Source organism: Eptatretus burgeri, chromosome 7 (genome assembly GCF_056783735.1).
Source record: "Eptatretus burgeri isolate ZD-2024b chromosome 7, Ebu_testis_v1, whole genome shotgun sequence".
NCBI lineage: Eukaryota > Metazoa > Chordata > Myxini > Myxiniformes > Myxinidae > Eptatretus > Eptatretus burgeri.
In genome coordinates this window covers 42585344-42608187 of record NC_140967.1, presented here as the reverse complement: position 1 = coordinate 42608187, position 22844 = coordinate 42585344, and the positions used below count along the sequence as shown (strand labels likewise).

The following is a 22844-nucleotide window of genomic DNA, read 5'->3' as shown; positions in this document are numbered from 1 at the left end:
CTCTGCATCTTCTGATTTATTTTTTTTGGTGTACCATGTCGAGGCTCGTGTAAAAGCAAATACACAGAACATATAACAAGGCAGGAGACGAGAGGGGCAGGAGAGGGAAGCACAAAATAGCGGGGCACAGAGACAATAGGAGACAGTGGAAGGGAGAGGGCTGGGGCAGGGTACACATGTTAAACAAGATGGTACTACAGGGACATTCAGGAAGGAAAACAGGAAATTTGAAGGTGGGTTTGGGGTGGATTAATGGGGCTCGCAAAGATCAAGATTTTGGATGGGGAAAGATGCGAGATGGAGGTGAACAGCTGTTTTGAAGACCTGGAGGGAGGAGTGGGATTGAAGAGAGTGTGGGAGTTTGTTTCAGAGGTGGGGAAAAGAAGAGGAATGAAAGAGTGAAGGTGAGCAGCGATTCTTGAAGTTGGCAGTTTCACCAGAAGGGGTTTTTTGGTGGACGTTGAGTGCCTTATGGAAATATAGGGGGGACAGATCACACACAGAGCAGTGGGGGTGGGAGGGGGAGGAGGGCAATGCCGGAGAAGAGGTGGAAGAAGACAAAGACCACAGACCTGCCTGCAATGACAGAGTGAGAGACCCATAGACAGCCTCATCGCGGGAGATACCAATGATCCTAAATGCCTTGGTTTCCACAGCATGAAGCTGAGAAAGGTAAGAGGCGGGAACACCAGCGTGAGGAGTGGGAGAGCAGTACTCCATCAGGCTGCGGATGAAAACTTTGCATGTGGTCAGATGGATGGAGTGCAGAGGAATTGACAGAGTGGAGATAGGAAGCGTTATAACAGATGGAATTTTTAGACACGGGATGAAAGAAAGGTCAAATTGAACACAAGACTTTGAAGAAGAAGAACCAGACAGAGAGGGGAAATTGAAGCATTGTAAGAGACTTTTTTTTTGAAGATCAGGGAAGAGGGGGGGGTAAGAGTAGTGAAGGTGTGTGGTGCTATACCTTCACGATCAGTGGGATTGGCAGAGAAGAGGGCAGAGAAGGAAGAAGAAGAGTCGGTAGAGGAAGTCACGCAGTTACGTGGGTTATAAGGTTGGAAGGGAAAATATTTTTGTTGTTGTTGTATTTTTCATATTTTAAGACATGAAACAGAGGGTATAGTTGAGAGGGATAGAAGGAGGGTGGCAGGAAAAGTGGAGGAAATAAAAACTGATGGTAATAAGGAGAAAATACAAATAAACACGATCGTGCACAGAGACAAGAAGATGGGTAGGCTTCAGGGAAACCCGATATGACAATACCGATGAATACTCACCAAATTAGCACAAGTTTCAAAACAAACCCGAACTAGGAATACGCAGTAAACATGGAGGCAACAAAATAACAGTCAAAATACGACAACCAAGGACCGGAAACTTATTTTTGAGAAAGTCAGCAGAGACCCCTGGAGAGAACTAACCGTCGTTCAAAAACCGGAACCAGAAGTTATCATAATGAATCCTTTTCTTCTCCATGTCACTTTTCACTCGGTGGAGTCATCTCAGTCTTGGTCTGCCCCTTCCCTTTCACCTTTCTATTTAATTATACTTTCACTGCACTTCCTCAATCACTCTGCATAACATGTTCATACCACCTTCGCCTTGCCTCACAAACCTTCTCGACAATACTTTTCCTATCTGCTAACAACACCCCTTGAATCCATCACAGTACCTTCACCCCTGCCTTGTCAAGTGATTGCTCTTCCTTCTTATGCAATGCAAAAGTCTCAACACTATACAACATCACTGGTCTTATCACCGTTTTGTAAATCTTAACTTATAGTTGAGAGTTTCATTGGTGTTCTGTCTCCCATAACTGCCACATCCCTTCATTTCCTCCACCCTATCCCTTCCATCCCACCTTCTTGTCAATTGTTGATCCTAAATACTTAAAACCTCCCCACCTGCTTCAGTTGTTCACCATTTAAATCTCTAACTGTAATCATTTCTGCCTCTCCTCTACAACTCATAATCACCTGTTTTCTTGATTTAGTCTTGACCATTCCTAACCAGTTGTCTCTTCCAGATCAGCCACATTCTCTTCAACTCAACTGACTGCTATCAGTGCAAAGTCATCTGCATAGAGCCCCTATCTTGTCTCCTCACTCAGCACGTCCACCAGAGTTATGAAAGGCAGAGAGCTAAGTACCATCACTGATGTAACCCTCCCTTGATTTCAAAGTAATCTATTGATCCAGCTGTTTTTCTTCAGGAATGATCAGGAACCAACTAATGGAACTAATTAATGGAAAAAGGAACTAACTAATGATCAGGAACCAAATCCCAATGAGTATTTTTCCAATTTGCCACATTTTTGAGATGTTATATACAGTATTCTATGATTTTACCCATTTTGGTGGCCATTTTGGACGCCAGCTTGAATATCGCCAGAGTGCTGGGAATTTTTTTTTGTTAACATCTCAAATGTGTAATAGGACCATAAAAGGAAGCGAAAAAAGTTGATTTGGTAGAGTCCTGGGGCGGGGGGAGGGGGGTGCACGATAACCTCTGTAGAGACTTGACCAATTGGCTTTTCTGATACCCCTTTCTTCCTTCCTCAAGCACCAATAAACAATGTTCCTTGGTGGTTGGTCAAATGCCTGTTTGAGGTCAACAAAGGTGAAGCATAGCTTTTTGTTGCCTTCAAGAAACGTCTGAATCTTTCGTACAACCAAGATATTATCAATAGTTCTCTTTTCTGGTACAAAACCAAATTGCATCTCATTTAGACCAGTCACCCTTTTCAGTCCTGTATATACTACTTTCTCCAATATCTTCATAATATGGTCTCAATTCAATTCCTCTATTGTTGCCGTACTCTAAAGAATCACCCTTTTGCTTACAGATAGGCAGTATGATACTGCTCTTCTTCCCACACTTTCCAAAGTAGCTGACTCATTCATTCCTTGCCTTCTTCTCCGAAAATTTTTATCCCATCAATGGTGGTTCCAGAGGGTCCCATGGCTTTCCCATTTTTCTTTTGACCGATTGCCTTCCGAACTTCGGCTATTGTAATTGTTGCTTCTGGTCCCCGTGTTGGCTCTACATCCATTAATTATTCTCTATCGTTTTCAACATTAAGCAGATCATCAAAATACTCCTTCCACCTGTCTTTTATCTCCATCACTCATCAAAGAACACCAAAAAATAAATGTAAAATATTAAATGTGCCTATCATTCAATTTTGCTTACCATTTGTGCATAACATTGCTTACCAGGGAGGGAGAATGTGTTTACAATCCAAATGCTATCATTTATGACTACCCTTTATTTGCCAGATGGTGGATCAAGGACTCCAAATACCATGATCATTAATTGATTTTCAAATCAGAGGAAAAAAAAAAAACATCCCAAGATGTTGCTTTTTAAAATACTGTATATCCTTATCACTGACAAAGCAGCTAGAAAGATTCGTTCAAATAAAGCACAGCATGTGTCTGGTCTCCCTGTCGTATGGATAAAATAGGTGCAAATTTTATAATGCTGCAATGATGCAAGTAAGCTAATTCGCATAATGACAGCAGTGCTCACGTACATACATCAATTGAAATAAAATAAAGATTGTAAAAGTCATATAAAATAATTAATTCCGGAATTTACCGCCACTGACGCAGTGTCTATTACACCACCCTATCTAGTACGTCACATGAGTCATTGGCGCCTGTTGTATGTGTCCTTTGCGACATCCTAAAAAAACAGTAAGTTTCCTGTTTGGAATGATTTTCAATTTTGTTTGACTGCCATGCCCCACAGACAAAGCACTGCAAAACAGCAGGTTTGTTTTCGGATTTATGTTCAAAATGTAACATTCAATTTAAATCAAGTTGTTCCTTGATCATAAACTGACACATGAAGACAGACAGACCAACAGACATGAACCAATTGCTTAAGCCCATTTTTCACTTCATGTGCATAGAGTAAGCTAAACAATTTTGATATTTTGAAGTTTATTCATTAACAATAAAAGATTTACCATTAAAATGCTCCTCGCTGTCCTTTAAACAACTTCAGCTGCTTTAATGATTTTAATTTCACTATCTATTGCAGTTGTGGTCAAAATGAAAGAAAAGAAAAAAAACCACTTCTGCAAAAAATAAGGCCAAAAATAATTCAGCATCTTTTTAACATATTCTTTTCATTTAACATGTACGAGCGATGCATACCCATTGCTTTGTTGACAGATTTAATCAAAAGACAGCATATTGCACATGCACAATTTGCGCAACCCAATGTGTGATCAGTGAAACAATACACTTCACAAACATATTTTATATCTATCTGAATCGCAATGAGGATGGAAAATGAAGTGAAGCGGGTGGAAAAAAAGGATCTTTTACAACACGTAATTGTTGCTGCTGCTGTCATAGTGGCTGTGGATGTTGTTGTTTGTGCACTACTTCAGGTAACTTTTATATAGCCTTGAGAAGTTTACTCCATATAATTTTGTGTGATCCTTCCATGTCTATCACACGTTACTCGAAAGGGTTTCTGCTCTCGTGGAAGAATAAAAATGTTACTGTTGGAACCGCCACATTAAGTTCCTAATCCTGCTTCTTCTTCAATGCCTGAAAGACGGGCTTTCAAAACAGGCATTTGTATGTTTAAACGGACATTTTTTTTGTTCGATTAAATTGATCATTAATTTTCCAACCGAGTAAGTTGATCACAAACTTTCCAACGGTATCATTATTATTATCGTAAGCATGACGGGCGCACACAGATGGATGGACTTTTCTCCTTTTAGTAGAAGATGCAAGCAGCCTTACCTTGCTGCGTTCCTCTCTCTCTTCTGCATGCATCCAAATAGGTTTGTTGTCTCCTACGCATAAATGGGAACACAAGTCAAACTTGAATGGATACCTACCGAATTAATATTTCATAGTGAACAATAAAAATTCAGATATAGTATATCGACTGAATCTTAAAACCAAAACATTTCCCATTGTCCAAGCTACTGCCACAACCCTTTCACATCCAATTCAAATAGCTTCACCCTTTTCAAAGTCGTTAGACTACAGCAAACTCAAATAATCCAGTTGTTGGGTAACACCAGTATCAACCAGGAATAAACAGATTATTTGGGGAATTAAAAATATTGAAATGGCCTTTCCAAGACAAAATGATGAAAACCCAAATCCTTTCCTTTGTCAGTACACTTTTTTAAACTTGTGTAGAGTAACAATGGCGATTGTGAACGCAAATTTTAGACTCCCAATTACCTGCATTTTTCATAACAAGAAAAAAAAATAATACACAAACAAACAACAAAAACTGTCCACCAGTTCAAAAAAGCTTCAGAAAAATGCAGGCATCTAAGATTAATGAAACATTAACCAAAGCACTTAATAGCATTTAAAATAAATGATGATCTCCATGCATTACTCACATTAACATTTGTTTCAAACTAAAAACAAAATAGTGTAACATGAAGGGAACAAGATAAAAGATCAGTAAACTCAAATGTAAATATACAGCACTTGCAACCAACTGGTCAACAAAATCATGGCACCATAACCAGGAACTAAGCTGGAGACAGTAAGATCAAGACTGAATGTGAAAGAGACGAAGGTGCAGGGCAAGATTGGCAATCGACCCTCCCCCACATGGTCTGCCCATTGGCGTATTTCGGTTCTTGCACAAGGACCCGTCGGCCTCGGAGTTATCCGGGCGGCGATCTATATTCCGGGCGATCGGTCGGGCCGACTCGACTTGCGGCTCCGTCAGAGCGGTCGGCTCACGGCCGACGCACCGGCACCGTAATTATATATATATATATATATATATATATATATATGTATATATATATATATATATATATACATATACACACACACACACACACACACACACACACACACACACACACACACACACATATACATATATATACATATATATACATATACATATATATATATATATATATATATATATATATATATATATATATATATATATATACCGGGCGTAGTGGCGTGCGCCTGTAATCTGGCTACTCGGAGGCTTGGGATGGAGGATCGCTTGAGGACGGGTGCTCTGCGCTGGGCCACACGATGAGAGGGTGTAGGGCATTCCGGAATCATGGCGAAACCCAATCCTTATCCATGTGTCGTAAGAGGTGACCAGGGTTGCGTTAGGAAGGGCATCCAGCGTAAAACCTATGCCAAATCAGTATGCGGATCATAACGCATGATCTGCTGTGGCTACCCCTAACGGGAGCAGCCGAAAGAAGTACAACAACGAAGGTGCAGGGCAAGTGTGCAAAAACAACCCCCCCCCCCAAAAAAAGAACAAAAACAGAAAAACATAGAAAAATGAAGTATGAACATGCTTTCTTCATGAGATCAAAACCACACACAGGGTTGTACATTTCACATCTATATTCTTGTTGATGTTTTCAGAATTACTTTTCAATTATGCCACTTTTGCAACTTTGTTTTGTCACTTATATCCTCGTGCTTGGTAATTTGATGGCCAAATAGTGGTGATTAAAAAGAAAATTTGTGCAAAGAATTAAGAACAACCGCAATATGGAAGTATTTAAGGCAGCATTTAAGTTTTCAGTTTTGGTCACATATTTTCTACCTACAGGTGTTATCAGGAAAACAAAAGTTTAAAAATTTAAGGGTTTTGGTGAGGCCTGTTTAAACCATCTCCCCCACCAGGTTTTCTAGTGAGGAGGGTGTATAGATATGGACACCCAGCAGAATTAAAAACAAAACCTGTCAAAGGGCAGAGTAGCTCTTGTGAGCAAACGGCCATCTATTTCTGGTGCCCAACTGTGTCTGCGGACATTCTCCTGCAGTTGGGTAACTTTTTATTTATTTTTTCGGAGGTTGGTGGCAGGATTTGCACTCCGGCCACCACAAATCAAAAAACACTTCATTCCGCAAAACCAACAAATGTTAAAGCTGAAAATGCACTCCATGAGAGTACCTCCTATGCAGCGGTCCTCCGCAAGGCAGCTCACTGGATGACGGGATTGAGGCAAAGCCTTCTGGCACCCCATTCCTTAATGAGAGTTGGAAAACCACGGGATAAATCTCCAGGGTCAGATTGCGGTGATGTGTAATGGAGTGATGCTGAGGTGTCGTCCACCAGATGGCGGTCTCCTTGGGTTAACCCGAGGCGGTCCCTTCGGGTGGATGTCTGGAATGTCCCATCTCCAAGAGAGGATGATCAGCTGTCTCTGTTATCATCTGAACTCGAGCATTTCAACATAAGTATTGCAGCACTCTGAGGTTCGGAGACCGGACAGTGGTGATATCATGGCAAGTGGTTACACCTATTATTGGTCTGGTTGCTCTGATGGTTACCATGCCCAAGGAGTTCCTGTCGCTGTGTCCAACAAGCCGACTCCAATGATAATTGAGGTAACACTGGTCAACATCGTATTGTTGCGAATCTGGAAAGCTGTCACACCCAACATTGAGGTCCTTTGGTTTAGTTATAATCGGTAAGTACGTGTTTTATAGATAGTCCTTTCCCTAGTCTTGTGGGTAATTAAATGTAAATGCGCTGTGAGTTCCTTTGATAGGGTTTTTCTTTTATTTGTCCATGTTCCCCTCACTCTGACCGGCACCATTGTCTTCTTGCGCTCAACCACGAGTGTGGGCGGGGATCGCATTACCTCAGCTCGAGACTCTGCCCAGGATGGGAGGGGTGTGCCCCTTGGCCAACCAGAAGCCGCATCACCTCAGCTCGAGACTCTGCCCAGAATGGGAGGAGTGTGTCCCTTGCCCAGTCCGGAATCGCACCACCTCAGATTGAGAATGAGAATGGAGAGGGTGGAGACGTTTTTTCCTCCCCCCTTCCCCCCCACCCCGGAAACAGGGCGAATAAGTACGCGGCCGCGGAGCTTGCTAAAAAGATCACATCTCGGTGCATGGCCTTGGTGGTCATCTGGGCACTCATCTTGATGAGGTACATCACTGCTCGTGGACATCACATCTCGGGGGACAATGAAAGGTGAGTAACGAAAGCTTGCGTTAGTGGGCTCGAAGCGCGTCCAGTCTGTTGAGTGCGCGAGCAGTCTGTCGAGTGCGCGAGCAGTCTGTCGAGTGCGCGAGCAGTCTGTCGAGTGCGTGAGCAGTCTGTCGAGTGCGCGAGCAGTCTGTCGAGTGCGCGAGCAGTCTGTCGAGTGCGCGAGCAGTCTGTCGAGTGCGCGAGCAGTCTGTCGAGTGCGCGAGCAGTCTGTCGAGTGCGCGAGCAGTCTGTCGAGTGCGCGAGCAGTCTGTCGAGTGCGCGAGCAGTCTGTCGAGTGCGCGAGCAGTCTGTCGAGTGCGCGAGCAGTCTGACGAGTGCGCGAGCAGTCTGACGAGTGCGCGAGCAGTCTGACGAGTGCGCGAGCAGTCTGACGAGTGCGCGAGCAGTCTGACGAGTGCGCGAGCAGTCTGACGAGTGCGCGAGCAGTCTGACGAGTGCGCGAGCAGTCTGACGAGTGCGCGACCAGTCTGACGAGTGCGCGACCAGTCTGACGAGTGCGCATCTCTGGCCGGGTCTGGCACCGACTGCATCACACGGATCGGAGGTGTCTCGCTGGTGCCTGGTTCTGCGGAACGCTTCGCGATGCTGGTCTGGGTCGCTCGTCAGCTCGAAGACCACACGAGGTGGACAGGTCCGAGGCAGGTCCTAATAAAGACCATTGGTCCGATTCTTTGGGTGTGTGTGCGTGTGTGTGTTCGTGGACCCGTCTAGTAAGTAGTGAATTGTTTCAGTGCCTTCGCTGTATATACTTGCATTCCTTATATTCGGTTTAAATCTGCTCTTGTGTGCTTCCCTCATTCCCCCCATTATTGTGAATAAAATGTCCTATTGTTGAATGTACTCAGCTCGTTTTGTATTTCTTCCATTGACTGAGCATGTCGTGCGTGTAAGGGATTAGCTGGCCATTGCCGGGGTCACAAGATAATCGGGCCGACGGAGCTCGGCGATACAACCCCTCGGCAACGCACGCGGAACGAGCGCGCTTAGGCGGCTCGCTTCCGTACGAGTTCCGTCGAGGGTTAAATTCCCCGGTAGGTGGACCACGTGGTTACTTAAGTAAATTGAAGTTGGCAATTAACCCTACCCCACGTGATCTACCCATTCGCGTATCTCGGTCCAAAATAGCCAGGACCCGCCGACCTCGGACTTCTCCGGGCCGGTGATCTGCAATTCTGGGCGATCGAGCCGAGACGGCCCCACTGCTTCATCGAGGGTCGTGCTCGTGGCAACGCGCTGGCGGGACCACAACAGTATTACGAGACGAAGTATTCATCACTCCTTCGGTGTAGTTTCCCTGGTCTCTGTTTATGCTCCGACTGAGGTGCGTGGTATCACTGTGAAGGACGCATTCTATGCCGCGCTCAAGTCTGTGGGTGATCAATACCCAAGACGAGACACTCTTCTCATCTTGGGGGATTTCAATGCTTCGACTGGAACTGATAGCGATGGTTACGAGACATGTGTTGGTCCCTATGGGTCTGGAACTATGAACCAGAATATAACTAAGTTCCTCGACTTTGCAAGAAGTCACGCATTTCGGGTGGCTGGCTCATGGTTCAACGCCCACAGGCTCATCGCTGGACTTGGTATTCCAACGCTGGTGGTGTGGCAAAGGAAATTGACAATGTGCTCGTTGATGGTTGCTGGATGATGACCTCGAACTGCAGGGTCTACTGGAGTGCTCAGTTCTTCAAAACCGACCACAGGCTTGTTGTAGCAACTCTGGAGTTGTGGCTTAAATCCGGGAGAATGGTACCATCCCAGCCTAGGCTGGATGTTGGCAAACTCAAGAATGAGAGGGCAGCTGAGGAGTTTGTGAACAGGCTGAGTGGAGATTTGGGGGGGGGGCTGGGTGTTTTGGGGAATCCTGAAGTTGTGGAGTGCCTTCAAGACACCGTTCTTGATGTTGCTGGTGGATGTCTTGGAACACCGTCAGGCGAAGGAGAATTTTATCTCTCAAGGGACGCAGGATACCATTGACCAGAGTCGTAGGGACAGGCTTAATGGCAGAGCTGAGCTGTTCAGGGAGCTGAGGCATAAAACTGTACGTGCGCTGAAGGTGGACAAGGAGGTAGATGTGTGAGGAATCTGTGAGGGGGTAGAGCATCTTGACCTGTGGTCAAGTGATTCTCATCCTGCTTACAGGGGAATTTGTGCAATGCCTTCCTCAAGGCCTGTTCCTCGGTATACTGCAGTTAGAGCGGAGAGTGGTGGGCTCTTGACAGAGGAGTCCGAGGTGAAGGCCCGCCGGGCCGGTTACTTTGAGAGGCTGTACCAGGCTGATCCACCAGCTGTCGAGTTGGATGTTTGGGTGTTACTTTCCCTATTGCTGACCCTCCAATAAACTGTGATCCACCTTCGTTTGTGGAAGCACAGGCTGCAGTGAAACGCTTAAAATGGGGTAAAGCTCCAGGGATCTGTGCCATCCATGTTGAACTTCTTAATGCTGGTGGAAATGCTGCACTCATGTCGTTGCATGCAGTTCTGTGCTCTGCCTGGAACACAGGCATCATCCCAACTGATTGTAAGAGGGGCCTCGTTGTCCCTCTCTCAAAAGGGGAGGGTAATCGCCAGGACTGCAACAACTACCAAAGGGTGACGCTGCTCTCAGTGCCGGAAATGGTCTTTGCTCAGATAATTCTTGATGGGGTTCGCCACCATCTGCTTGCGCACCAGTGTGCAGAGCAGTGAGGCTTTACACCAAAGAGGTCAACGATTGACCGTATCCTTGTTCTTCGGGTCCTCACCGAACGCAGACGAGAGTTTCAACAGGAGCTGCTTGCAGCCTATGTTGATCACTGCAAAGTGTTCAATTCAGTGAATCGGGATGCCCTCAGGAGGATTCTTGGTCTTTGGGGGGTGCCACCAAAACTGATCAATCTGATGTCTGAACTATACTCTGGTACTGAAAGTGCTGAGAGATGTGGTGATACTACCTCCGACTTATTTCCAGTTGTTACTGGAGCAGGTCAGGGGTGTGTATTAGCCCCCACACTTTTCAGTACTTGTATGGAATGGATTCTGGGGAGGATGTCAGAAAGATCAAGCTGTGGTGCATCGTTTGGAAATGTCAAGATCTATGACCTTGATTTCGCAGATGATGCAATCATCTTTGCGGAGACTCTGGATATCCTTTTAAGGGGCCCTCAAGGTGCTCAATGAGGAGTCTGAGCCTCTGGCATTATGGGTTTCCTGGGTCAAAACTCAGATCCAGGCTTTCAATGACATCTTGAATGCTGCTATCTTGTCTGTACCTGCTTGTGGTGAGTTTGTGGTGAAGATGTTGAGGTCACGGAGATTGACTTTCCTTGGCAGTGATATTCATGTCTCTGCTGGCTGTGAGCCAGAGGTCAATAGACGTCTGGGTCAGTCCTGGGGAGTCATGGATTCACAGGATCATGGGGTGTGGCACTGCCAGTACCTGTGCAGGGTGACTAAATTCTGAGTCTTTAGGTCCTTAGTGCTTCCAGTCTCGCTCTGCAGATGTGAGAGTTGGACTCTGACCAGGGATCTGAGATGGAGACTTCATTCCGTTATACCAGTTCTCTTCAGCGAATCCTTGGCTATCACTGATCAGACTTTATGTCCAACGAGCGGTTGCTGAGAGACTCAAATGAGATTTGTTACCTGCATACTCTGTGAGCATCAGCTGCGGCTGTATGGACATGCGGCTCGTTTTCCTGACGCTGATCCTGCTCACCAGATTCTCTCAGTGAGGGAGCCTCGTGAGTGGAGGAGGCCAACGGGCTGACCACGTGCTTCGTGGTTGCAGTAGGTTGATCAGCATCTCCAGGAGATGGGGATGGGCCGGGGAATCTGCCTGGGGGGTGGCCAGTCAGAGGCCCCTGGAGGATTGGCGGAAAGTGGACGTCGCGATGCACTGCTCCGGCACATTCTCCCATACTTGACCTGACCTGACCTGTTTGATGTTTTGATTCTATTTAGAGCAAACAAGTCGGGTCACCCGATCAAGCCCAGGTTATTTAGACTTTAGTAAAATAGCAAGAAGATTGTTGTTTACAGTTGTAGCAAAAATTAACTCTGGAGAACAACACGACATTGATGGGCCAAATGGCCTCCTCCTTTCCATCGTTTTACAATCATACAGGATCGTGTGACCACTTGTTACACTCAGTGCAGTTCTGAAGAGACTGAGGAACCTTTGCATATTAATTTTCATTTGGAATACAAAATAAATAATTCAATGCAATGGGTTAATTTCCCAAACTTCAACAGAGTCCAAGCTTCGCCCCTCTCCCCAATGAGGGGGGCTCCAGACAGACAACGCTTGATCACCCAAATCGCCGTTAATTAATGTTTTTACATCAATTTGATTAAGAAATGAAAGTCTATTTTGTACCATTGACCTTCCGCATGCCACAACGCAAGATAAAAAATTACCCCGTGTGGGGGTGACGGTCATCTCAATAATGTTTTTTTACTATCATAATTGATGAACTGTTGCCAGATATCTCCTAAAATGACAAGACGAGATAGATTTTGAAAATGGCGACTTTCACAACTTTCGTGACCTCGTGACCTTGACCCTGACCTTGAACCCGGACAAAAGTTATGTCGTTGTGCAACACTCATCGACCTCTACCCACATACTAAGTTTCATCAAGATAGGAAAGAAAAATTGTTGACGGATGTACAGACAGACGGACATTTGGTCCGGCTTCATTAGGTCATCTCGGTAGAGATGACCTAAAAATGGATTGTTCCAAAGCAGGGCCAGGTATTCAGGCAAGCCAGAGAGAGATTGAATGGCGAATGGATTTGAAGGAGGCACATATTGCAAGGAAATATACAGAAGACTGCTTAAGAACTACACTTTTGCCTTTCTTACCAATCAATCACATCAAAACTGCAAGCAAATGCACTATATCATGAAAATGAAATGTCAGTGTTTGAAAGAAAGCAAAAAAAAGAAAGTGTGAGATCTTACAAAATGATCATAAAAAAGAGAGATAGAGATGCAACTTTTCTACAAATGTTTGCATCTCTATCTCTGTTTTGTATTATCATTTGGAAAAATTCCGATTGAGCTGCCCAATATGTTCTAGCATCCAGAAATACCACAAATAGGTGAGCAGCATAAAACAAGTTTACTGTCATAAATGCCAACCCAAATTTAAATGCGGAAATGGAGATAATGCTGATGGCAATTATCGCATCATCCAAAATGGAAAAAGTAATTTTTGAGTTCCCTTCATTTGCACTCAATTAAAAACAGATCTAACAAATCCAGCTTCAATTTAAAAAAATATATATCTCAATTAAAAACAAAGCTAACCTTACAAGTTATTTCTTGAATGTTCATGGTCGTCTCATGCTGTGATTAGTGGAAAATTAATCTTGTTCAGCTGATGTTAGTGATGAAGGCTGTGATGATTTCCCTGCATATTTAATCTATTATTATTTTTATTAACAAGTGGATATACCTGTCAAGGACAGGGTGATAGGATGGAAAAGTATTTGATAGGGTCAGAGAACCAAAGAACAACAACCCCATGACAAACAAATAAACAAACAACAATTCAGTGATGGTTAGGCTTGAAGCATTGCCTACCAGAAAGTCATCTGGCATGGCAGACGCAATGACAAAACTCGATGTTTGACCACCTCAAACGGAATGAAAGGAGGAATTGGAAGTAAGTTTTGATGGTGTGGGTTGAATTGTAAGATATTGGTCTTTATAGCTATGAAGTTTGGTGACAATTCATGAAGCAGTGAGAGAGGAGCAAGGCGGAAATGGGAGACACAAAGGGATTGCTGCCGTCCTTGCAATGTTGTTATTACATTGCAATATTCAAATACTGCATGCCAGGCAAAATCGTTGTAAAGCACTTTATTCAAGCACTGGGGTTTAAAGAGAAGAATAACAAGGTAAAACATTGAGGGTCAAATTGAAATTCTGAAATGATTTTTCATTAAAAGTTGAGCATTCTAATAAATGACATTTGTAAATGACATTTGTAAATTTGACATAATAAAATATCCTTTGATACAAAAGGATTACTGGTGATTAGTGGATGTTTTTTCTCAACTTGCAATGTGTTGTTGAAGGTAAAGCTCCATTGAGGGCAAATGTTGAGCACCAGAAGGTAAAGCAAGATTAAAACAGAATTTGTTTTTTTCAGGGAAAATACCAAATTATAAGATGAAAAAAAAGTCTGGATCCTTTTCCTGACAAGTGGATCTCCAAATAGAATAATTTTTGATAATTTCGTCATTTCATTCGTACAAAGTGTTGCGTCGATATTTAAATATTATAGCCTTTTAATGTGTAGCAGACTCGTTTATTTGATGCAAAATGTATCGACAATCAACATTATATTCTCATTGCATCACCCTCCTCATCATAAACCAAAAAAGGTGTATCAGTTGTTTTTTTATTTTTTGTATTGTGTTAACCTTCACTTCAGGAACTACACTTGAAAGACAATAGACCAGGTGATTTTTTTTGTAGAGTTTAAGGTTATTAAAATTCTTATTGTTTCTGTCCTTAAAGAAAAAAAATTAATGGAATTGCACTCCCAAATGGCACTGACACTTGGTGAAAACAAAAATTGATTTTCAAGAAAGAGCCCATGTCATGCTGGGCTTAATGGCCCGTTAAATCCCCATAGTCACCTCAATTCTGGGAAATGGAATACAGACAAATTGCTTAGCTCAAACTGAACTTTTCAATCATAAAATAACACCCATTCTTTTCTGACTATCTAACATTTTGTTAATCCAGTTCTTCCAACCATGCTGAGTACCAGAGTGACCAGCCATCCTTTTGCATACTCAGCCACCGATATAAAGACTCCATCGGCAGCCCAACACAATGAGATGCAACCTTATGCTGTGTGGATATGCAGTAAGGCATTGTCCCTAAGTGATTGGAACGATACGTGGAGCTTTGTAAGGATACAGGATGGAAAAGATCAGGGTGACGTGGTTTGTTCGTACCGTCTACAGAGCCAAACTCTCGCTCGTGCGCACGGGTAAGAATTTCCTTGTATAGCGCTTCAGCAGACTTGTATTTTCCCTGTTTCAAGTAACAGGAAGCCTGTGCAATGAGATAAGAACAGTGAAGGATAATGGACATAAGGTAAAGACAATATATATATATATATATATATATATATATATATATATATATATATATATATATATATATATATATATACATATATATATCAGAGCACTTGGTTTTCTTCCAGAGAAACTAATCTGATATGAATGTGGCTTTATGCACCATCTGCAAACAGCACATTTACACGGATGCTCTGCTCAAGACGGACCATCTAAGTAGCAATTCAAAGGACAATAAGAACTAATGACATATGTTAGAAGCAGTTAAGGTTATTTTTTATTCAACAACAATGTATTTGGCCTTTTAATAATCTTGTGATGGAAGTTATTGCATGCTTGAGGAAGATTGTAATATCGTTCACACAGAGTCCTTATGCCAAAATATAATCTTAATGGCCAATTATTTTTGAAGCCGAATATTAAGAGTGTTCCATACTTCTGCAGGTTTATAAACTTTATTTGGCAGACACCATGATTCAAATATAACAAAGTAATATTTTTGCAATTGATGTGATATTCATAAAGAGCCAAAAAAAAAAAAAAGATTTTTGAGCACACAATCCCCTTTGTCTCTTTTGGCAAAAGCTATACTACAGCACCCTTAAAGATCCTACAATTTGGAAATCTGTCCTTTGCAATCTTCAAAATGGACTGGAGTGTTCCTGAAGCCACTTTAATCAAAACAAAACAATAAAAAAATTGCATTTATACTGCTTAAAGTACAGTACTACAATGCACCTTAAAATAATGTTGTGGGAACATGAGGGTAATGGGAGTAATATAGCCTAGCTATGCCATGAGTAAATGTCGAGCAAAAGAGTACAGTATATATGTGGAAATGGTAGGGAACATGTGAAAGAATGTATTGGGAGCTGAAAATTGTAATTTCCCTCTCTTTTCGTATGTGTCTACAGACCTACTCTCCCCCACCCCTCATCCCCTTCTTGAGCCCTTAAATCATTCTTTGTTATATGTCCATATGTGTTTTCCTCAAATAAATACCGACAGCCGCTCCATTGAGGGCAGGTGGTTCCCATCCGGGCATCACCAGGACGTTTCACGGCCGTGCGCTGAAGAGAGGAGCCACTGAACACCATGACAATGGTGGGCATCATGGCATGAGTTGGTTCGTGCAGAGAACCAATCAGCGCACAGTCGCGAGTTAAATATAGCTTGCAGGAGCTCAGTCCACCAAAGAGTTGGCATGCAGACAGAGTCAGAACGGACATGTTTATGGACTCTCCAAAGGAGTTGAACACAGAAGTTCGATGGAACTTAGGTGGGTTTGGCCACAAGCTCGCCCCACAAAGGAGCGATTTTGAAAAATTCTGAATGAGGGCGAGAATGTGAGTAAAAGCAAGTGTAAGTGCACAGCATGGGTGTGACAGGAGCCATGCCTCTCTCCATTTCATTCCCACCAGACACCAGCGTTCAGAACACCATCTCCCTGCACGGACCCAAGGGACCTTACGAAAGCCATCACATGGGAGAATGGTTCCATCATCCTTGTCTCTTGTTCTTCCCTCTGTATTACTCTCTGTCATATGACTGGGTAAAATAGTGCATCGAGCTTAACAAGATATTGTGGATACGTGGGATTATAACTGCATTGTGGATAAAATTATGACGTGTGTGTGTGTGTGTGTGTGTGTGTGTGTGTGTGTGTGTGTGTGTGTGTGTGTGTGTGTGTGTGTGTGTGTGTGTGTGTGTGTGTGTGTGTGTGTGTGTGTGTGTGTGTGTGTGTGTGTTTCTCTCCGCTTGTTCTCCTGACCCATTTATTACTAACTCACAAATACAACCTCTTTCTTCACTGACAGGAATATTATGGGGGGGTGGAGAAACAGAGAGAGGGAGAGAGAGGAGAGAGAGAGAGAGAGAGAGAGAGAGAGAGAGAGAGAGAGAGAGAGAGAGAGAGAGAGAGAGAGAGAGAGAGAGAGAGAGAGAGAGAGAGAGAGAGAGAGAGAGAGAGAGGAGGGAGAGAGAGAGGGGAGGATGAGAGAGAGGAGGGAGGGAAGGGAAAGAGAGAGAGAGAAGGGGGGGAGAAGGGGGGAGGAAAGGGGGAGGGAGAGAGGGGGAAGGGGGGAGGAGAGCAACGCCTCACCAAATGCTCTACGCCCCAGGAGGTTCAGGTTGAGCATGAGGGGAGGTGGAGGGAAGGCAAGTCAACATGAGGGGAAGAGAATGCAATGTGAGGTGAGGGGAAGGGAAGGCAGCGCAAGGGGAGGGGAAGGCAGTATGAAGGGAGGGGAAGGGAAGGCAGCGTAATCATCCTGTCAGTACTGTGTTAGCCATTGTATCGATTGGTTGTCTTTTGGAGCCGTACTGGAGTTTTGTTAAAATTAGAAGTGTTGCAATCGTGTTTTGAAGATTAATGACAGATATCAATCTTATCAAAAGTGGCATGGACATTTTCCGCAAGTTGAAGATGGTGAACAGGGAAGACGCAATGCCAAGATCACGTGTTGCATGGGCCAAGAGGTTTGCAGAAGGGAGAATAGACATGAATGATGACGCGGGGCCGGGACATCCATTGATTGTCAAAACGGATAAAAATGTGGAAAGAGTGAGAATGTTGGTCCGATCTGACCGACATCCAAAAATCCAATGAAAGGAACTCATTTTGCATCAACAGAAGAGATTCAGAGAGCTGTGGCCAAGAAGCTAAATGGCCTTTCAGACAACGAGTTACAAGGGTGCGTTGAAGCATGGCAGTGACATAGGCAAGCATGTATAGACTCACAGGGAGATTACTTTGAACTGAACAAAATTGGTAGGTTTACAATTAAATTTTAAATTGCTTTACTCTTGGAACTTTGTCGGGGGGGGGGGGGGGGAGAAAAACAATATCACTCACACTCACACTCACACACACACAAAAAGCACGGTCGGTGAGGCGGTGATCCGGGAAGTCGTGAAGACCATCTGCCGATTAATCACGTCCTGTTTGAACATTAATTCCCCAAGACCCTTAAGACCCTGAAGACCCAGAAGTCACTGAAGACCAATTAGACCCCCTCAGACCTTAACACCATTTAGACCCCATACATCCTTCAGAAGATTAGACAGCTTAGACCTTTGACCATTTAAACCAGATGGACCTTCTTATATCACAAACAAATTTGTAGAAAAGAAATGTTTGTATTATAATTGGTGTAAATCATGCCAACACAACAAAGGTATGACATCAATCTCTGCAACGAGGTGTGGAGAGGCAAGCGTAGCAAGCCGATCCATACATGTGTATATATATATATATATATATATATATATATATATATATATATATATGGAGGGGGAGATGGAGAGAGGTAGAGAGAGAGAGAGAGAGAGAGAGAGAGAGAGAGAGAGAGAGAGAGAGAGAGAGAGAGAGAGAGAGAGAGAGAGAGAGAGAGAGAGAGAGAGAGAGAGAGAGAGAGAAAGAGGAGAGAGAGAAAGGGGAGAGAGAGAAAGGGGAGAGAGAGGGGAGAGAGAGGGAGGGGGGTGGAGAGAGAGAAAGGCAAAGGAGATTGTGCAGAAAAATGCTGTTCAACCCATCTCACATGAGTCATATCCAAACCCAGAACATTCACAAACCAATAACACCAACAAAGCAAAGTTCAAACAAAACAATTACAAGAACTCATGAACTAAATTTCGCAATGGAAAAGGCACTATATTGTGAAGTGTGCCAAAGGATTGGGAAGTGTTACTAGACTCAGTGGCATTATGGTTGGAGTGTCCGCTGCCAGTCAGCTATGTTGGCGGTTCAATTCTGACCCTGGCCGAATCATACCAAAGACTAAAAGTGGTACGTGCCGCTTCCTCACTTGAGGCTCAGCATTTATAAGACATTGCAATGAAAACCCTATGAGTTAGCATGTAGAGGTGGGAGAGAGGTTGTGGGTGAAGGGAGGAAGGAGGATTTATCCTTGATTGCTCGACTGACTGCAGAGGGAAAAGTGACGTCACATTATGGCATCGCCGGCATCCAGAGTGCCTTGGGAAGTTGTGCCACTTCTTCCATGGTAATGGAAGAGTTTCTCTTTAAAAAAAAGTTTCTCTAATGACATGAGTTTCTCTAATCCATAACATGACATGAGTTTCTCTAATGTTAAAAAAACAATTTTTAATCAGGTCCACTGTCGTCTCATGTCTGTCTGTGTGGATGTGAGCTGTTCAATTCACCTTATACCATGTTTAAAAAAAGAAAAGAAAGAAAAGTGGGATGGAGGAGGGCAGGAGAGAGATGTAGCTTAGAGGTGGGGGTAGAGCACTTTTTTCTTGTAGAGGATGAGAGCATAAGGGCGATTTCAGGCAGTTACAGACAGCCGGGAATGGAGAATTTTTTTTTTTTTTACTGATCACATTAAAATGGAAAACTGCATCAAGAAACTTTCTCTGCACAGTGAACAATGTATTTACAACAATGAAGAGGATTGCAATGCCTGCAAGTTTGCAGCTAAACAAATGCAAACTGAGAAAAGGAAGCAACTGGAAAGCTGCCAAAGGGAAAAGAGCAATGCTGTTTTAGATTCGTTTCGGTTTGTTTATTTTCGAAAATAAAAGTGCAAAATGGATGGAAACAGTCAGCAAATATGGTAATTGTTGTCATGTACGATCGCAAACGTACACACCATGAAAAATATAAGAAAGAAATTAAATTTTTAAAAACCAAAATAACTGACAATTGTCCTCGGAACTGCGCATGACTAATACATACCAAGTTGTTCTTGGTTTTCGCGACATTTGGGTCATCAGGTCCAAGACGTGCCTGATAGATGTCCAAAGCACGACGATAGTAATGCTCTACCTCCTCATACTTGCTCTGATTCTGGCACAGCAGTGCGAGATTGTTCAGCTGTTTTGCCACATCAGGATGTTCTCTGCCCAGCACCTGGAGATGACAGTCAACAGCATGCTGGTTGTAGAACCAGAAGGAAAATAAAAGACAGAGGTGGAGTAACTATAAGCAAAAGACATTCACCAATCAGAATAAAACCTTAAAAAGCATATAAAATGTGCGAGAAATCTTCAGAAGTGAAGCAAACCATTCCTGCATTGCTTTTGTGCTTCAACAATTGATCGGTGTGTTCACAGGATTGCAGGCATGCAGCTTCAGACTGAATCAACACCTGCTACCACGTTATAAGAGGGTTGAAACTTGTCAACGAGAAGACCGAGAAGCCTTCCTCATAGTCACGACATGTTCATCTTACCAGGTCTCACATTGTTTATTTTATCTCTTGTACCGTATCCGATCAATGTGAATACAGGAGTATTGCAAAAGTAAACTGTGCAACATTACAAATTGAGAGAGCAAGATCTGCTGTGCACCATTTTGGTGTGGACATGATTGTAACTATTCTGTGAAAATCTGGCCACCAGCAAGGATTTCAAACCAAGTCTGTTCTGTCTTCCCTTGTTGTTTCATCCCTGTGTTGTCCATTGATTTTTTGGATCCCTTCCCGTGTGTTATGTATTGGGTTGTGTCGACCTTGTAATTGGCTATTGAGGTCTCAGTTATGTAATGTCTTGGCCTCAGGCCCATCACACAATCTGTTTCATTGAGTACCCTCTTATGCTATTCTTCGATTATACTTCATTCTTCGCAAATCTTCAAAAGACCCTCTCCAAAAAAATATTTTTTTCATTGAAAAATTATGATTGAATTCTGCTTATTACTACTTCCTCCTTTATTATCTACCCTCCTTTTTCATACTACTCAAAATGATTTAATTTACTTCTTTGACTAAAATCTTCGAAATTATGTTTTTTAAAAACTTAAATTAATAACCGCTCTTTTCTCTTCCAAAGAAATAACTCCTACCTGACTACCTTTTCTTGACGACCTCATCTCTTGCTGTGACATGTTTACCAAATGCACAAGAAACGAAAAGTATGGTTAAGCAATTGGTTCATGTCCATCTTTCTGTCTGCCTTACCAGTTTATGATCGAGCAACAAATTATTTAAATTGAATGTTATATTTTGAACACAAATCATAACATGAACAGAAAGACAAGTTTTTCGTTTTATAGTACTTTGTCTCGAAATATTACCCGACTGCATATGCTCAGAGAGGAGTGAGTTAATATTTATACCGTCTGCCTGCCTGGCAGGAAAAAAAAATTGAAAATCATTCCAAACAGGAAACTTAATGTTTTAAGGACGTTTTATTGTCAGATAAGGCCAGATTCGATCTGTGACTTACGACAGGTATGGTGTAAACCTGCACCAACCTGTTTCATGGTCGGGTTGTCTGCGAATAAACCGTCTCCACCACCAGGTTTCCTGGTGAGGAGGGTGTATGATATGGACACACAGCAGGATTTTTCAAAATAAAACCTGACAAAGGGTGGAGGAGCTCCTTGTGAGCCAACGGCCACCCATATCTAGTGCCCAACTATATCTGCGGAGGTCCTTCTACAGTTGGGTTACTCTATTTGTTGAGGAGGTTGGTGGCAGGATTTGCACTCCAGCCACTGTAAAACCTTTCACTCTGCAAAACACAAGGAAAATGCAAAGAAAATTGATAACCCACTCCGTGGGAGTACCTCCTGTGCAGCTGCCCTCCATCGGGCAGCTCACCGGATGACAGAATTGCGGCAAAGCCTTTGAGATCCCCACTCTCTGATGACAGGAGGAAAACCACGGGGTAACCTTCTGGGTCAGATTGCGGTGGTGTGTGTTGTGGGTGGTGCTGAGGTGTCGTATACCAGACGGCGATCTCCTTGGGTTAGTCTGAGGCGGTCCCTTCGGGTGGGTGCCTGGAATGTCCTATCCCAAAGAGAGGATGATCACCGGTCTCTGTTATCTGAGCTCAAGCATTTGAACATCGGTATTGCAGCACTCTCTGAGGTTCGGACACCAGATAGTGGCGATATCATGGCGGGGGGTTACAATTGTTATTGGGCTGGTTGCTCTGATGGTTACCATGCCCAAGGAGTTGCTGCAGCCGTGTCCAATAAGCTGACTCCAATGATAATTGAGGTAACACCAGTCAACAAGCGAATTATGAGAATAAGGATTCATCACTCCTTGGATGTCATTTCCCTGGTCTCTTTATATGCTCCGACTGACGCGAGTGATCTCAACGTGATGCACACTTTCCATACCAAACTCGAGTCTGTGGTTCATCAGTGCCCCAGGCGAGATACTCTTCTAGTCTTGGGGGATTTCAATGCATCGATTAGAACTGCCAGTGATGGTTATAAGACATGTGTTGGTCCCCATGGGTCTGGAACTGTGAAACAGAAAAGCACGAAGTTCCTTGACTTTGCAAGAAGTCATGGACTTAGGGTGGCTGGTTCATGGTTTCAGCGCCCACAGGCTTATCGCTGGACTTGGTGTTCCAACGCTGGTGGTGTGGCAAAGGAGATTAACCACGTGCTCGTTGATGGTCGCTAGAGGATGATCCTGAACTGCAGGGTCCACCGGAGTGCTCAGTTCCTCAATACCGACCACAGGCTGGTGCTAGCAACCCTGAAGTTGCAGCTTAAATCTGGGAGAATGGTACCATCCCAGCCGAGGCTGGATGTTGGCAAGCTCAAGAATGAGAGGGTAGCTGAGGAGTTTGTGAACAGGGTGAGTGGGGATTTGGGGGGTGTGGGTGCTTTGGGGAATCCTGAAGAGTTGTGGAGTGCCTTCAAGAGCACCATCCTTGATGTTGCCAGTTGATGTCTTGGAACTCACCATAGGGCGAAGAGGAAAATGTCTCAAGGGACAATGGAAACCATTGACCAGATTCGCAGGACCAAGCAGACGCAGGTTAATGGCAGAGCTGAGCTA

The 22844-nt window shown here is 43.6% G+C and overlaps 1 protein-coding gene across 18 annotated transcripts in view; it reads right to left on the bottom strand.

Annotated features, from left to right (window-relative positions):
- Positions 1-22844, bottom strand: part of KLC4 (kinesin light chain 4) — a 232257-nt gene that overhangs the window by 79542 nt on the left and 129871 nt on the right. For all 18 annotated transcript variants that reach the window (XM_085888200.1, XM_085888197.1, XM_085888193.1 and 15 more), the window contains 3 exons: positions 19778-19951; positions 14953-15052; positions 4773-4825 (listed from right to left, as the gene is read on the bottom strand). In XM_085888200.1, the coding sequence (XP_085744326.1) occupies positions 4773-4825; positions 14953-15052; positions 19778-19951 (327 nt within the window). The remainder of the gene's footprint in view (positions 1-4772; positions 4826-14952; positions 15053-19777; positions 19952-22844) is intronic.